Source organism: Epinephelus lanceolatus, chromosome 22, assembly GCF_041903045.1.
Source record: "Epinephelus lanceolatus isolate andai-2023 chromosome 22, ASM4190304v1, whole genome shotgun sequence".
Lineage (NCBI taxonomy): Eukaryota > Metazoa > Chordata > Actinopteri > Perciformes > Serranidae > Epinephelus > Epinephelus lanceolatus.
This window is the reverse complement of record NC_135755.1, coordinates 28,614,699-28,628,596: the sequence shown is the minus strand read 5'-3', so window position 1 is coordinate 28,628,596 and position 13,898 is coordinate 28,614,699. Positions and strand designations below refer to the sequence as shown.

At 41.2% G+C, this 13,898-nt stretch overlaps 3 protein-coding genes and 1 long non-coding RNA gene across 4 annotated transcripts in view; 2 read left to right on the top strand and 2 right to left on the bottom strand.

Annotated features, from left to right (window-relative positions):
- Positions 1–8,167, top strand: part of LOC117246037 (uncharacterized) — an 8,982-nt gene extending 815 nt beyond the window's left edge. Inside the window, exons 2-3 of the long non-coding RNA XR_004500674.2 lie at positions 4,085–4,207; positions 5,067–8,167. This is a non-coding gene — a long non-coding RNA (uncharacterized LOC117246037). The remainder of the gene's footprint in view (positions 1–4,084; positions 4,208–5,066) is intronic.
- epoa (erythropoietin a) overlaps positions 1–10,662 on the bottom strand; it is a 23,466-nt gene extending 12,804 nt beyond the window's left edge. Inside the window, exon 1 of the mRNA XM_078163761.1 lies at positions 10,550–10,662. The gene's annotated coding sequence lies outside the window, so the exon portion shown is untranslated. The remainder of the gene's footprint in view (positions 1–10,549) is intronic.
- Positions 9,131–13,898, bottom strand: LOC117246032 (zona pellucida sperm-binding protein 3-like). The gene is made up of 8 exons (XM_033609676.2): positions 13,179–13,898; positions 12,874–13,001; positions 11,949–12,052; positions 11,634–11,811; positions 11,324–11,441; positions 10,983–11,074; positions 10,768–10,877; positions 9,131–10,665 (listed from the first exon to the last, which is right to left on the bottom strand). The coding sequence occupies exons 1-8, from the start codon at positions 13,494–13,496 to the stop codon at positions 10,577–10,579; spliced, it is 1,137 nt and encodes a 378-aa protein (XP_033465567.1). The 5' UTR covers positions 13,497–13,898; the 3' UTR covers positions 9,131–10,576.
- LOC117246031 (up-regulator of cell proliferation-like) overlaps positions 13,232–13,898 on the top strand; it is a 40,484-nt gene continuing 39,817 nt past the window's right edge. The window contains exon 1 of the mRNA XM_033609675.2: positions 13,232–13,300. The gene's annotated coding sequence lies outside the window, so the exon portion shown is untranslated. The remainder of the gene's footprint in view (positions 13,301–13,898) is intronic.

Genomic DNA, 13,898 nt, shown 5'->3' with positions numbered 1-13,898 from the left:
GGTCTTTACCCAGGCGTTCATGCGTTTAAAGGTCATTGGAGGGTTTTTTCCCCCTTTTTTTAGGGCAAGATTGATTGGTTGAAAGCACGTGCTTTTATACAGTTGATTTGCCTGTGTGTTGTAATTTATGAAAAACTATATTTAACAACACAGATTTGTTGACAAGCTTGTTTAACTCACGCGCATATTTCAGATAATGATGAAGGAATGGGGGATGCAACAGGGCCGTAATCACCTATTCAACACTGGGGGGGACCATTTACAATCAACATCTTCTTTGACCCAGCTGTCCAGGGGGGTCTGACGGCAACACCCCCAGATCAAAGTGTTAGAAACTTGACAGCTAAATGATCACTTTGGAGCATTTTGAAACAAAAATCTTAGATCAGGGGTTCTCAAAGTTATGATGACTGAGTGCAATTTTAGGAGCCAGCATATGATTATGAGCACCACAAGAAAATTGCAAAAACTATACGGTAATACTAGAACCAATAGTAATGATTAAAGCAAATTTATGATTATGATTGCATTTTTTATTTAAGCAGCGGTGCATGGTTGCCTTCTGTAGCACAGCATTTTATTTCTATTTTTTGTTTATCTCCTGGGAGGATGGCACCAATTTGGGCATATCTGAATATTGAAGGGGATGTGTTCCCCAATATAAAAACTAAGCACAAAAAGTAAGGAAATTTGTGTTTGGTAGATTATTTCTTTGTTGTAAAAATGCTCCTTGGCAATAAATCTTTTACCGTTGGAAAGCCTATTTATTTCTCTTTTAAATGGTGTCACATTTGTAAGGAACATGCATTTGTGGGATGAGCAGCTGAGCTGAGTATGTAGGTTGTGCCCATGAAAAATTTGCCAAATCTGTTGACTTTTGTTTGGCGTTGTTTGGTGGATTGGATGATTGCAGTCTGAAGAAACAACATATTGGCAATTTAACAATTTATTCATTGAACAAACAGGAGCCTCAGTAGCGTGTGGAAGAATCATACACAGCCACATCAGCCTGGCACCTCCTCCTCATGCTGGTCACCAGCCTGGTCACACACTGCTGTGGGGTGGCATTCCATTCTTCAACCAGAATTTGTCGCAAGTCAGCCAACATGGTTGTGTTGGTCACTCTGGCACAAACAGCACGCCCAAGCTGATCCCACAAGTGTTCAATGGGGTTGAGGTCAGGACTGCTGGCAGGCCATTCCATCCTCTTCACTCCCAAATTCTGGAGGTAGTCTCCCACTCTGTGGGGGTGAGCGTCGTCATCTTGGAGGGTAGAGTTCGGTCCAAGACTGTGGAGATATGGGATTGCCACTGGCTGCAGCATTTCATCTCGGTATCTCTCTGCATTGAAATTGCCTCCAATGATGACAAGCCTCATTTTTCTAGTAAGGGAGATGCCGCCCCACACCATCACACTGCCTCCACCAAAAGATGTTACTCTATCGGTGCAGCAATCAGCAAGGCATTCTCCGCGTCTTTGACCCTACGATCCAACTGCCGTAGGCAGAATTTGGACTCATGGCTGAACATAACATTCCTCAACATGTTCAGGTTCCAGTGCATGTGTTGCCAACACTAGCGCAAACAGGCCTGATGGTGAAAGGCGGTCATGGCATGCATCCTGGCAGCCCTATGAGACCAGAGGTTGGCTGCGTGCAGTCTGTTCCGGAATGTCTGGGCAGAGAGCTGTCAGCCATATCATTCTGCAAACCTTGACTGCAAATCTGTAGAAGACTGCCTACGGTTCTTAAGTGCTGACAGGATGAGGAAACTGTCTTCTTGGGGTACCGTCTTCTTGGGATGCCCACTTCACAGCCCCCATCCCCCGTTATATGAAACTTGGCCTTCAGTTTGCAGATGGCACTACGGCTCACTCCAAATAATGCCACAACTTGGTTTTGCGGAACACCAGCTTGAAGTTGCCCTATCGCACATGCCTTAAGTCCAATCCTGAGTAGTCATCCAGTCTTAAAGTTCTTATTTGGAAGGCAAAGTCAGTGAGTGATTCAAGATTAACTTTATTGTCCCACAGAGTGGGAAATTTGTCTTGGGCCCTACTGTCATAGAATTACAACATACAACATAGTACATAGACAAATCAACATTATACTCAACATCGCAAGAGGAAACACAAAAAGATAAATAAAATAATAACATCATATGCTAAAAATACCTCTATAAAAATGCAAATAATCATAATCCGATGCCAGATCTGGGTTTATCTGCCATTATTTAAAAGCTTTACAGACAAAGGTATGAATGAATAGGAGATCGGAGAGTACTCTTAGATGTGCTTGACTGCTTGATTGCCTGCACCTTGTTAAGACTGCATCCAGCTCCAGCAGGAGGGGGCAGAGACAGTTTGTGCCTGATTAGCCAGTGGTGTTTCATGTGTGAAGTACCAGAGGTTCCTTGTGTGCATTTAGCTCATATTAAGTACATTACAGGATTATTTTGGTTATGTGGGGACAGCATGTGCTTTGAATTCGCAGTCGACTTGGATGTTATGGGACCTGCAGCAATGCTGCTGCTGGTATATGTTACATTGGTTCCATTTTTAACCTTTGTGTGTTTTAAGGATGTCTTTGTAAAGTAGTGGAGTAGACTTCAATGTGTAGTTGGCTACTGCAGTTAATATGTAGCTGGCTGGATTTCACTCAAATAACAGGTGCATTATGATCTTTTTATAGTTTCTAAATTTCCAGCTCGACACATCTGACCACCTGAGCCTAGCCAGGCATTCCCTTTCAATACCACTTGTACAGCAGTATCACCTCCTTCCGGACATCCTCCTACAACCAATCAACAAAGCATACACAACGCTTCTTTTTGAAGCAGATTACCTCTATTTAAACACTACAGTAGAGCCAGCCCATGTCCGCCTGCCCAGAGGCCCAGCAGTGATTAATACCACATTAGGCTGGACACTCCAAAGACCAGCATGAGTCCTACAGGAACAGCTTGAAGTGCCTCAATATCTCCCTGACGCCTCCGAAGGGGGAGCTGTATGGAAACAGGGAAAATGAGAATCCGGTGACAGGCTCCCAACTGGCCCAGAATGCCATGGACCTGCTGCATGCCAATGCCAATAATTACCTCCACAGTGTACCATCATCTAACCAAAAACATGCAGGATAAACTGAGATAGCTGCTAACAACTGATGGCTTTGAAATCAGACTGTGGACCTCCAACAACCCAACCATAATGGAACACCTGCCAAATGAAACCCATTCAGACAGCACAGGAATCTGGCTATCTTAAGACTTAACTGAAGTAGCTGAATCAACTCTTGGCTTTAAATGGGGCTGTCTATCTGACATACTTGGGTACAAACCCCATCCAGTGAAGCAGGCAGCCCCCACAATGCACCACATTTACAAAGTGTTGGCGAGCCAATATGACTCCTTGGGATTCATCCTCCCTTTCATTACCTGGATTAAAATGATCATACAAAGTGGGAGGGATATGAGGGAAAAAAAGGTTAACTAATTAATTGCAAAAATGCAATGCAATTGTATTGTATTGTACAATTAATTATAATTAATTCAAATTCTCCCCAACACTTCTTGTGAAATCCAACTTCCTGTAGAAAAAAAATTTCAGTGAATTTGATATAACAAACTGACACTGACCCTGAACCCGAGTAGCAATGAGTTATCTGGGCTATCATTAAGACAAAGTATATGCTACAGGAATATGAAGGCTACTTTAATGAATATGTTCTTTTACAGCACAAGTGTTGGAATTTATTTATGGTGGCATTCTATGCCAATACTTTTCTCTCAATAAGGTGTCTCTGTGATACAATGAAACAAAAGGACAAACCAAGGGCAAACGCAGGAGCCAGCATGGCATTACTGACTCAGTGCACAATATTGCTTTTTATTAGACTTACGGGTGTTGTTGGAAATCTTTTATAAAAGTTAACAATAAAATGTAACCTAAATAATGTAAATATGTTATATAAATATCCAATTAACTATTCATCAGTTCAGTGCGGATGTGATATCATAGGGCAATTGTATTCTCTGAACTTCAAGCAGGCATGTTTATGTCTCTCCTTCTCACCCTGACCTCTTACAGCCCCTTTGGAGCCAGAGTAAAGGAAATAAATTGAAATTTCCTGAAAGTCCCTTCTGTGTGTCATAGAGGAGGGGGTGTTCTCCAGGGGCTACAAGAGGCTTTCCCATCAGACAGGAAGTGAAGGTATGTTTGCATATGCATTATCAGGAGCAAACATGCAATGTCAAGTGACACACAAATACTTGGAAATACTGATGAAACTTACCAGGCTTACACGTTTGCATGTTTACTGTTTCATAAGCCTATGCATGGTGCATGTACAGCACGCACACATGCATGTTACCACAAGTGCACTCTTAAATAAAATGATGAGGGTAAAATATAGGCAATTACAGAAAATATTAACATTACATATAACTTTTTACCTTATTTTGCTATTCAAAATGCCAACAATGTGATGCCCTAGGTAAAGAGCTAATGTGCATTTAATATAAATAGTTTTCAGGTATTTAAATACCTATACTTACATTCTGCTCATAAGTGACAGACATTCTTTTATAAGTTTACATATTACTCCTGATATGAGTCAGCTTTAATACTACATGGTCACCGTTGTGCTAAGCTGGGGACAATGTTGACATATTGTTGCACTGTTTGCTCAAAGGGCTGTTTGCTTATGTCTGTGTGAGAGAGAGAGAGGAGAGGGAGACAAGGTACGTGCTGTGAGCCATGCTTCATGGCCAGGACAGGGGATTGGGGTGGGAGGTGAGGGATGTGTGGGGAGTGCGGGGGCAGGGGAGTCCAGTCAGAATGACTCCTTGTCGGGAATGGGACACATTTATTGAATTTCTGATGATTTAGAAGAGGAGGGGATGTAAAGTTGGGGATGAACCCAAATGCTCTTTCCCTGACGGGGATGCAAACAACCTAAGGAGATTTTATCGTACTATGTAGAAGGTAGTGAAAGTGCACAGCTGTTACATTGGAGTGTGTTTATGTGTGTGTATGTGTGTGTTTGTGTGTTTTTCACTTTCTCATCCAGGTTTTGGGCTCGCAGCCAGCTGAGTCTACTCCTCTGGCGCGACACAAGACAGGAAGCTGACATAAAAGAATGGAGGGGACTGTCTGTGAGGGACACAGGAGCCAAGGCAGGAGTCAAGACAGAAGCCACCGACGAGGTCGGAAGTTATTGTTTCAGCTTACAGGCATCCACGGTGACAAGAGTCTTATCCCTCTATCGCACAAATTGTGATCCCATGGTGATGGCCCCAAGTGTGGAAAACATTCCAGGATAGGAACCTCATCACTGGAGTTTCTCCCTGCCCAAATGCTGTCATTTGGCCCACAAGTAAAGCATTTAACACCCTAAATACTCCAGTGGAACACTTGCTGGCCAATAACACAACACTGCAGTTGTGAAAAAGAAGGCGACAGGTGTATAACTTTTTAGACCAACCCTATTGCAACTATTCCTGAAGAATGTGATGAGATGTGTTTCAACTTCCCTCGCTAAAATGGGCTAACATGACTAAGGGTCTTCTCCAGTGCACACACTTGCCCTCTTGAGCACTGAAAGGCATGACCTTGTGCTGTCAGGTAGTAGGCAAGTGTGTCAGGACAACTCTAAAGTCCCTTTCCCACCATACAAAAAACCCCACAAACACCCTTTACCATCTGACGCAAGCAGCAGACATAGGGCATAGAGCGACACTATTCAATCAATAGTAATTCTTTGTCCAAACTCTGGTCCTCAAGACCTAGGGTACTGTTCTCTGCTCAGCCAAATGTTTCATGATTGATCTAGTATCTTATCTAAATTAGTCCCTATTCGACAGGTAGAATACAATCAGCAGAGTGCACAATTGGGAAAATTGGAAACCACTGCTTGGTAACTTTTCTCTGATTTCTTACTTTAAAGCACTCACCACATTGCTTCCACTCAACATCCATGCACTTCTGATTAAATTACAGTGTATTGCTCTGGAACCATACCTGTCATAAATACTGTATTATTTAACCCTCTGACATTGACATAGTCACATTCTGTCTCTAACCATTCTCCCTCTTTTTTCATCTTTGCTACCCAAGAATATGTCCCTTATGTGTTCAGATATTTCCCTACTCTCCTGATAGAGCAATTCTTTAGCTCTATCATCAGACTTTTTTTTTCTATCTGGTATTCTCCCTGTTGCCAAGCTGACTTGGGTGGTATTATTTCTGTCCTAGCTGCCCCTAGCCTCACACCTTCTGTTATCCAACAGGCCTCTAATCACTTGTCATTTCCACTTCACACTCTACTCCCCTCTTTTGGCTGTCCTGTCTGCTATTCCCCTGACTCGCTGGCCCTGCATGCCTTTTACTACTTCAGAATGCAGGTTTTACATTCCAATTCAACCTTTCACCCCCATTTGTATTTTGTATTATGTGGGTGTGAGCATTTAGCACAAAGAATGTCTACTTAGATATACACACATTAATTCCGACTTTCCCTTAGTTTGACTGGCTGGGTTATTTACACCTCCTGTCAACATAAGCTTGACAGACAATAGGACAATTGTCTAACATTAAGTGATAATCTGATTACTCCAGAAATTTACAGCCAACACTAAAGCATTATTCTGGCCTTTGTGCCTTGCTCTTACTCGCCTTTCTTCATTTGCACCAAAATAAAACAATAAATACTGTATATTCAATTGCAACCATGTTTCTTTTGCATCCAACTAAAATTTCATTTGGTTTCTTATCTAAACCTCCTCGTTATTTTCTCTCTCTATCTTTATCAGCTCCACACAACTGCTGGGCTGCACTGTGAAAGAACAAAGACCTCCCATTAGGTAGTTATCTCTCACTGTATTAATCCCTGAGTGTGCACACACTCATTTAGCCAGTGCATTTGATTCTAATAAAACTGATGGCCATTGTTGACAATGGAGACGCACAGATGGTGCACTCAAAAGCAAAAGCGAAGCCGTCACAGCACACAAGTGTTCTCAACTGCTGTAGCTGGTAGGCTACACAAAGTTGAACCTTTGGAGGGCAGCAGCATGTACAGAATGTCATGTGATGAGGAGCAACCAATCACAACATTTTTCCTTTCTTCCGTAAATATCAGTCTACGGTAACTATGAAGGAGAAGCTCATAGTCTTAGTGCAGAGCTACCCAGAGCTGCCCGCCCTGTCCAGCACCATGAATATATTAATAGCTTACACACTTACGAAGAATAACGACTGGAGCAACTTGCCAAGTAGGTTATGGTTGCTTAGCAACATCAGGCGCAACCTGCCTCTGCTCCCCTTGAAAGTTGGCACACAAGCAGCACCTAGCACCCGACCTTGCAGTGATCCCAGTACCAGAAAAGCAATATGCTGGGGCCAGGTGGCTGCCATGTGAGACTCATGGCAATGATTGGGACAACGTAAGCATCACGTGTAAGAGGACACGCTGTCTCCTAAAAATTAAGACTAATTTGTTTTGCAAAATACATTAAGAAGAAAACAGAATTGCCACCTTGGATTGTGCTTTACGGCGGTGTTTTTCTAAGCAAAGGAAGAACTACAACGTTCTGCACATAAGTCGTATAGAAATGGTTTATTGGATGGTAGGCACCCAAAAACCTGAGACAGAGGTTCACATCCACCATGGGTGCCTCATGTTGTTAGATTTAGGCAACAAAAGCAGGTTGGTTAAGGTCATGAAAAGATCCTGGTTTTGGTTAAATGTTAATAAAGTAAACACTGCATGTCTTGTGGTTCAAGTGTTACAGTCTGTCTCCAGGTTCTTTCATTGCCATTTTGCATCCATCCACCAGGTGCCCTCGGACTATCCCTTCTTTCCCCATCACCTGACTGCCCCATCCATCTACACACCTGTTTCCACTTGCCTAATCTGCTCTGCAGTCACCTGAGCTAAGCTGCAGCTCATTCCCTCATCACTCGCTATAAATACTAGTCAAGATGTTTAGTTTGCTTTCAGTTTATCAAAGTTGCAATTGGATTTTCTGTCAATGATTAAAGCTTTTGTACCGGACCTACTGCCTAATTTGGACGTTTTGCCTGCTCCCTGCCTGGTCAGGTCTACCTTCCTTTGTTTGCTTGCTTGTAAGCCTGTATATACTTACTTTGGCAATAAATTACTGAACTGATGCTACCTGCCTGCTTAGTCTGTTTGGGTCACAGTGCTGTGGGTGCCTAAACTTGGCCATAAAAATGTTAATCATGCTTTAGCTGCTATATATGGATATTGTATTGCAAGACAGGATTTTATAGGGAAAACTAATGAAATACCTTGTCAGTTAATGTTTTGCAGATACATTTAGAACACATCTGTTGATAAAGTAGTAGTCGGTGGCCTTTTCTGAACCCCCCCAAAATGGTGATAAACCCAGGGTTATTCTGGACTACTGCACTAGAGTTTGCAAACCATTCTGACCCTATGTTGGTAAAAGTCAGAGCTGTGTTTGCATCCTAAGCATTAAATCAACCAGCCAAAATCTGAAGTTTCCAGCTCAGTGATGTTAAAATGGCATGTATGTTGATTCCATCCTTGTAGCACTGTCATGGCATTATATCTTGCACACTGGAGCAGTTTGTGAAGGATGGTAAACCAGCTAAGGCCATTAGCAAAGGTGGCTTGTGGCATTAATAATCCACTGCAACAATCTAGGAGGGACTTTAGTGTTGTAATGTTTCCCTTTCTGTGCTGAAAGACTCCAACTAAGGGAGACATCAAACAAAACATTATCTGATGTGCCATGCCAAGACCAACACTTGCATCACACATGCTGGAGTAACACATTAGTCAAAACATTTGATACAACAACACGGGAGAGCACTAACGACATATCTGGGTAAAAGGGGTAACTAATGTCATTCAATGCCTTTTTAAATATGATTAAAGGGTTTATTCATAACCATATCCATTGGTCACTCATGGGAGGCACAGCTGCCAGAATACTATAAAACTGAATATGGCTGGCTGAAGCTAACATTGGCATACCTGGTTTTATCTGCATGAGGAACTCTGTGCCAGGCCTTTCAGATTATAACCAACACTTTAAACTGGATGCACACAATTAATCTAAAATGGTTCCAAAACTCAATTTGAAATGTGATGAATAGCCTTATTTTATATGCAATATATTACATTTTTTTGAGTGCTGAGCATCAAAAACCTTGATTAAAAAAATAAACATAAAATAAAAAGTCACTGTCTAAAACAGATCAATTTCATGCTGGATCAAATATATCAGATAACTAATATCACAGTAAAACAGAACAAATGCATCCTAAAGTCCTCCTTTTTTGCCATTTCTAAATGTAACGAGTCACATATCTGTTCAAACCAGAGGCTTGCAGTACAGCACTACACGACTAAGCACAACAAAACAGAAGTTGATGTTAACTGCTCACTTTCAGCTATTCCATTCACAAAATTCTTTACTTATCTGTGGAGCATTCTAAATAAAACTCATTTTGGTCAAGAGATAGGTCAGCATATTCTAGGTCTTGAAAAGATCCTCTTTAAAATGGAATTATTAATTACATTAACACAGATGCTTATTTTCAGATCGAGAGGTATGTAGTCCTGATGTCATGGAATAAGACACCGCCTCATGAAATCTACCAGGTTTCCCATTTGGTCGGTCTCATTTCCTCTCACGGGACCAGACAAGTGTTTCTATTGCAGGCAGGGGATGTAAAGCACATACAGTGCATTGCCGCGTAGCTGTCCCATTCTTACTCAAATGTCTGTTTATACTAGTGCGCTTGTTGGCTCCGAGATATTTTAGGTCCCATTGTAGTTTGTTGTTCCTCATGGGTTTGTTTTTGTGGCTATCAATTTTGCATCACTGAGTGAAAAACTGCCCATTCTTCAGTCATAATGAAAATACCTGGTCTGTCTCAGATGAGACACACTTATGAACAGGATTTCTGTCATCTCGAAGACATTTAAAGTATTGAGTCAACTAAACAAAAATAGACAAAAGCCCTGACTGAACATGTACATCATTTACAAATTCATCTTTGTGGTATTATGTACAAAAAAAAAACAAAAACAAAAAAAAAAACCTTGAAAACTGGTCAGTGTAGTGGTGTTTGTTCCTCCCAGGGTCAGGTACGACTTCCTCAAAGTATGCATGACTGACTAGATTGACAGAGAGAAAAATAATTCTCCAACTTACATACATGTATTTGAGTTTAATACTCCATCTGCATTATGGCAGACTCATGTCTTCTGCCAACATTTTCTGTCTGTAGTCAACAGTGGTGTATGGAGGAGCTTTTGTGATGGCTATTGTAAATTACTACAGCAGCAGGTCTCCAGGGTTCAAAGTAATCAAAAAATAAATCCAACATGTAGGAGCTTTAAATGAGTTTTGTAGGTGCCTCCAAGTATAAATCAATAGAGCCAAGAAAAAGCATCCAAATTTCATGACTCATAAGAAAAAACAATATGTGATGGATTCTTTATTGTTTGTGTTCCCTAACCCCCTTGAGCTTGGTCTCAACAGTCCCTGTACCCACCTAACTGTAAAGTTGGAAAACAGGTCTTTAGTGATTGATTGACAGACGGCCTGTCCAATGGGAGCGTGGCAGGGTGAGAAGTGGTCCAACTGAGGTGTCCGCCTTGTGATTCTTTTCTGTCAAAAATACACATACAACTGGCTTAGTGACCAGGTCATTGTATCGTAATAACCTTCCATATTGTGTAAGTTGCATTTATTTGTAAAGGGCTGAGCAACCTGTATGTGCTTGAGTTGTTTGTCCACTATTTTCCTCTCCAGTCTCTCTAAAGCAGTCATCAGAGTCGCAGCATCCACACAGAGCATTGTCTCCCTCTGTGGCACGCCAGCTGAACGACAGACAAAAAATACATTTGACATCAGTGGATGTTATGAACTGAAACTGAAAATCACATATTTACAACTGAAGTTCACCAACAGTTTGGGAGCCTGACCTGAATGTGGGTCTATGGAAGAAGCAGGCTTTATCGAGGTGGCTGTGTGAGTTTTGCTTCAGAGTGGCCCTGATGTTGCAGCTGATGAACATCTGGAAGAAGAAAGCTGAATTCATAAAGTCCATCTGATCCAAGATTCATTTCAACAATATCATAAGTATCTTCATCAGTTAAGAATGCATATGTGGAATGCTTGACAAACTAAACCCTGTAGATGCAACAGGAGTACTGATAAAATAATCATAATAAATTACACAAATAGCATCTGTTATGCTAAAATTATGACTCCTTTGACAGTAGCATTCAGAAAGTAATGAAGCAGCTGTCCAATGAGGCGTTACCTGTTCCCCAAACTCCTGATTGAAGTGGAAGGCTTGAACACTGAAGCATAGCCTGTTATTTTGCTCCCTAGGGAGGAATTTAGACGAAGACATCGGCAATACACTGTCCATAAGACATCTGTAATGGAGGAACAACACATGTTGAAATTATCCCATGAGCAGCATCAAATTTAGACAGTGTGTCAAACCTCCAGTCAGATAAATGTCAAAAGATGCCCAGAATTGGCTGTAAGTATTCATATAATTGCATTAATCTTACATTTAATTCTTGGATTGATTTTTTGATTTTTAGTCAGAAGGAAAGGCTGACCCATGCTTGGTGATAAACTTGTAACTTGGCAGGGAGAGGGGGTCAGGCTTCAGCGTAGCAACACAGTAATCCACATACAGAGTGAGAGGAGGGTGTCGCGGGGCCTCCACGCTGGCCTCCAGAAACACTGCTTCCCCCTGCTGATACACTGAGGAACTACGTGGAGAGGTGCAGTCATCTGCATATGAGGAAACAAGCATTTCTTTTCAGTCCCAGTTTCACAGATTCCATATAGAAACAAAATAACCACATATTACTGTTGTTAGATCAATATTCCATTGATACAGTCTAAATTTAATGAGATGGTGGTTTCACCTGCCATGGTACGAAGAGAGAAGTGCAGAAGACCAGAGGCAATGATGGTGGATGTCATTGGTAGCCATGTTGGGGTTAATGGTTCTCCATTCACAGTCTGCTTTCTGTGCTTCCACAAAGATAAGATAAGATGAGGATGAGTCCTTACTGATCCTTAGAGGGGGAACTCAGGTGTTGCAGCAGCACAAGGAAAGAAAGTAGTACAGATAAATAGGGAAGTAAAAAAAGAGAGATATAAAAACAGATAATAGAAATAACAACAGATAAGAGGTATGTGCAACTAAGAACAGAAGTAAAAATATAAACATTTAAGAAAGTAACAGTACACCAGAATAATATCTTAAGTAGGGCTGCAAGGATTAGTCGACTAATCGATGACTAATCAACTATTAAAATAATCGGTGACTATTTTAGTAGTCGACTAATCGTCATTTCATAGAAAAGTACTATAAAAGTATCCCAAAATACTCTTACTGCAGCTTCTTACATTCAAATATTGGCAGCTTTACACACTCTCCCATGACGGTGAACTAAAACCCTTTGGCATGAGTACCAAACAAGACATTAGATGACATCATTTTGGGGTTTAGGAGAGACAGACCGACATTTTTCAACATTTTAACACATTTTTGGATGAAATGATTAGTCGACTAATCGAAGAAATAATCGACAGATTAGTCAACAATGAAAATAATCGTTAGTTGCAGCCCTAATCTTAAGGCACTGGTTATACAGGTAAGTGCTGATGACAGCTCACTGAAACTCTTGGCTTTGGTGTAGGTGTAGATTGATGCTGAAAAGGCACAAATTGGTGCATACCCCCGTTTCATAGGCTGATGCAGCACTATAAGAAAGCTCTACCAAGGAAATGTACACTCAGGAAGTGCACACAAGAATTCCTACAATAACATGGACTCTGCCTTACCTCCTATAATGGCACTCCACAGGTATGACAGCGGGTACCCCTCTAACTATCACGCTGCCAGAGGGGGTGGGAACCACAGCAGGAAATAGTACTAGTTGGTTGGAATACACAAGCCATTCCTCATGAACCTGGATAGTAGCAAAGAAACCATACATTTAAAAAAAACTGCACTCTATTTTAAATATTTAACTTTTATTGTCTGACAGGGTTTTTAATAGAGTGTGTTGCTCTCTCTAAACAAGTGAAATTATCTGAACTGTCTAACTTTCCCTCTGTAACCTCTTATGTTGCCCCCCTTCTCTCACCCTGGCCTCAGTCCCACAGTCCTGCAGCCCTGCAGAGATGACCATTTCTGAGTCAGACAGCGGCCCCTTCGCACCGCAGGACCTCTGCTGTGTCGAGTTTGCTCCAAGTCGAAGATACTCAGGTTTGAACGGAACACGTTTCTCCTCAAAAAACTCTCGCTTTACGGCTATTCTCACTTCCGCTTCTTCGCATTTTATTTCAAGTCCGACGCTTTTCCGAGTTTTTACAACACTTTTGCCAGCAAAGAAAACGTCCCACGTAGACAGCAAAACCACCAATAAGGAGACAAATTGCCTATATTTTACCCGAGTCACCATTTCTTTCTTCTTCTTTGTTTTATATTATTCTGTGGAAGAAAAAACAAGCTAGCTAGAGTAATTAATTACAGACAGGTGTGCTGAGATGTGCTTGCATGCACTGAATAGCGCTTATGCTATCTTCAAAGACTCCTACAAAAATTGTAAAATGTAAAGCGACGACTTGAAAAAACAGATTTTTCATTATAATTATGAAAGATATGATGTCTGCTACAAAATCTCGAAAATATTTTACCGAAAATAAGTGGAATTCAAATGTTTATTTCTTTCTGGATAAATAAAAAGTAAATTATTTCACTGGTTTTCCCAAAATACGTTAACTCTCAAAGGAGCTGCCAGCTATATTCGCAAGAATAAAACGGAGCTGACGAAAAGTTCCTGAAGGCAACATCGTTAGTGGGA